The 3006-nt window shown below is 37.1% G+C and overlaps 1 protein-coding gene and 1 pseudogene across 1 annotated transcript; both read left to right on the forward strand.

Moving 5' to 3' along the window:
• Positions 1-293: 293 nt before the first annotated feature.
• Positions 294-1505, forward strand: LOC127743769 (ATP synthase subunit beta, chloroplastic; the record flags this gene model as incomplete). Its single annotated transcript, XM_052255948.1, has 1 exon — positions 294-1505. A coding segment is annotated over one exon (1074 nt), but the record flags the coding sequence as incomplete, so codon positions are not given.
• Positions 1506-2596: 1091 nt separating this feature from the next.
• LOC127743771 (NAD(P)H-quinone oxidoreductase subunit H, chloroplastic-like) overlaps positions 2597-3006 on the forward strand; it is a 16242-nt pseudogene continuing 15832 nt past the window's right edge.

The raw sequence follows: 3006 nt of genomic DNA on the forward strand, positions 1-3006 counted from the left end.
GAATAGGAACAAAAAAAATGACCCCGTCGTTTTGTTTTCTCTCTCTCTCTTTTTCTGAAGAGAGAATTTTTCTAATTTATTTTATTAGAAAAAAATATGCAAGTCTTTTTCGTAACCTAAAACGATGGACGGAGGGTTATAAAGATAATCCCAAAATATTTTCTTTATTGAAGAATAAAGCTATTACTTAATAAATTTTTGATTTTTAAGGGATAAGATCAATTCAGAAGGACCTTTTGTATCATTTAGAATATATATAAATTAATTTTATTTGTCTTTATTTTAAAATACAATTAGACACAAAATTATCCATTTTTGAAACCGGAATTAAAGTAGTAGATCTTTTAGCTCCTTATCGCCGTGGAGGAAAGATTGGACTCTTTGGCGGAGCTGGAGAGGGTAAAACAGTACTTATTATGGAATTGATCAATAACATTGCCAAAGCTCATGGCGGTGTATCCGTATTTGGCGGAGTGGGGGAGCGTACTCGTGAGGGAAATGATCTTTACATGGAAATGAAAGAATCCGGAGTAATTAATGAAAAAACTATTGGAGAATCAAAAGTTGCTCTAGTGTACGGTCAAATGAATGAACCGCCTGGAGCCCGTATGAGAGTTGGTTTAACTGCCCTAACTATGGCGGAATATTTCAGAGATGTTAATGAACAAGACGTGCTTCTATTTATCGACAATATCTTCCGATTCGTCCAAGCGGGATCCGAAGTGTCAGCCTTATTGGGTCGAATGCCTTCCGCTGTAGGTTATCAACCGACCCTTAGTACCGAAATGGGTTCTTTACAAGAAAGAATTACTTCTACCAAAGAAGGGTCTATAACTTCTATTCAAGCAGTTTATGTACCCGCAGACGATTTGACCGACCCTGCCCCTGCTACGACATTTGCACATTTGGATGCTACGACCGTACTATCAAGAGGATTGGCTGCCAAAGGTATCTATCCAGCTGTAGATCCTTTAGATTCAACGTCAACTATGCTCCAACCTCGGATTGTTGGTGAAGAACATTATGAAACTGCGCAAAGAGTTAAACAAACTTTACAGCGTTACAAAGAACTTCAGGACATTATAGCTATCCTTGGGTTGGACGAATTATCCGAAGAGGATCGCTTAACTGTAGCAAGAGCACGGAAAATTGAGCGTTTCTTATCACAGCCTTTTTTCGTAGCAGAAGTATTTACCGGTTCGCCAGGAAAATATGTAGGTCTAGCAGAAACAATTAGAGGGTTTAAATTGATTCTTTCTGGAGAATTAGACGGTCTTCCCGAGCAAGCCTTTTATTTGGTGGGTAATATCGATGAAGCAACTGCGAAGGCTACGAACTTAGAAATGGAGGGGAAATTGAAGAAATGACTTTAAATCTTTGTGTACTGACCCCCAATCGAATTGTTTGGGATTCAGAAGTGAAGGAAATTATTTTGTCCACTAATAGTGGACAAATTGGAGTATTACCAAATCATGCACCTATTGCTACAGCTGTAGATATAGGTATCTTGAGAATACGCCTTAATGACCAATGGGTAACAATGGCTCTGATGGGTGGTTTTGCTAGAATAGGCAATAATAAGATCACCATTTTAGTAAATGATGCCGAGAAGAGTAGTGACATTGATCCAGAAGAAGCTAAACAAACTCTTGAAATAGCAGAAGCTAACTTGAGTAAAGCTGAAGGCAAGAGACAACTAATCGAGGCAAATCTATCACTAGCATAAATATCTTCATCAAGGCACACTCGCATTCAATTAATAAAACGTATCTTCTGCTACAGGACCTGTAGATTTAATAAACAAAAGATATATCATGTATGTATTGTGGTAATTCAGAAATGGCATAAATATTTAGAAGGACAATATATTAATATTAGCCTTAACTAATATGAAAGAGCAAAAGGTAACTTCCAACACGTAATATTCCATGATAGTTGTTTACAGAGTCAAAATGCTGGAGCCTTAAAATGAAAGATTTGTTGTGCTTCAGAGAAAAAAAGCAATACAAATAAAATTTCAATCTCAATCATTGTGTATCACTCAAGAGTATTAAGAAAAGTTTATTGTGTATCACTCAAGAGTATCAAGAAAAGTTTATTATAACCATTAAAAGGCTCACAAAATCCCTAACAGAGTAATAGATGATAATATCCAAAAATCAGCATGGATTTGGAAGCCTAGAACAAAAATTGAAATATGTTATCCTACTCACTCAGATTATAAATTTACTAGATTCACAAATATAAATAGTTCAAGCTAGAAACAATGAAGATAGTTTTTCAAAATACATGCATTTGTATCACTAACAGCATAACCTCAACATGTCAACCGCCATAGCAGAACAAGAATACAGGACATTCAACAAGAAAACGCTAAGGATTAAAGGACACAACAAAACAAAATTAACAAACTCAAGAATACACTAAACTTAGAGAAATTAACAACAATCAACAATAATTAACTCAACAAAAACAATAATCAACAATCAAGAATCAAGGAAATTAACTCAGAAAAACAACAATTAACTCGGAAAACAATAATAACAAAAAATACCTTCCAAGGCATAGAGCATAGAGGTGAGGGAGAGGGAGCACGATGGACACACGAAATGGAGCGCGGCAAAACTGGACAGAGGAGGGCTGGAGCGCGGCAGAACAGGGGCTGTACGACGGAAGAACGAGTGGTGACACGAGACGCGTTGCGACTGTAGAGACGAGCTTGAGCAGTGGGATGGCCACTGGAGCAGATGCGACGACGGCGGTGAGATAGCGGTGGACGTGAGTTTTCGGTGATGGAGAAGGCGGCGGGGGTGAGTGTGGGTAGTAGGGCTACTAAACTCTGATATTGGTTCTCCAGTGTATGCGAATTTGGGTGACGGAGGATTTTGGTTTCTCTTTCACTGGTTAACTACTAGTCTCATAATCTGTTACCAAAAAATAAAAAAAGTTCTTTTAAAACGTTATCAACAAAACTTTTTCTAAATTATTTAAAATACAATAAAAAAA

Source organism: Arachis duranensis, unplaced genomic scaffold (genome assembly GCF_000817695.3).
Source record: "Arachis duranensis cultivar V14167 unplaced genomic scaffold, aradu.V14167.gnm2.J7QH unplaced_Scaffold_111243, whole genome shotgun sequence".
Classification (NCBI taxonomy): domain Eukaryota; kingdom Viridiplantae; phylum Streptophyta; class Magnoliopsida; order Fabales; family Fabaceae; genus Arachis; species Arachis duranensis.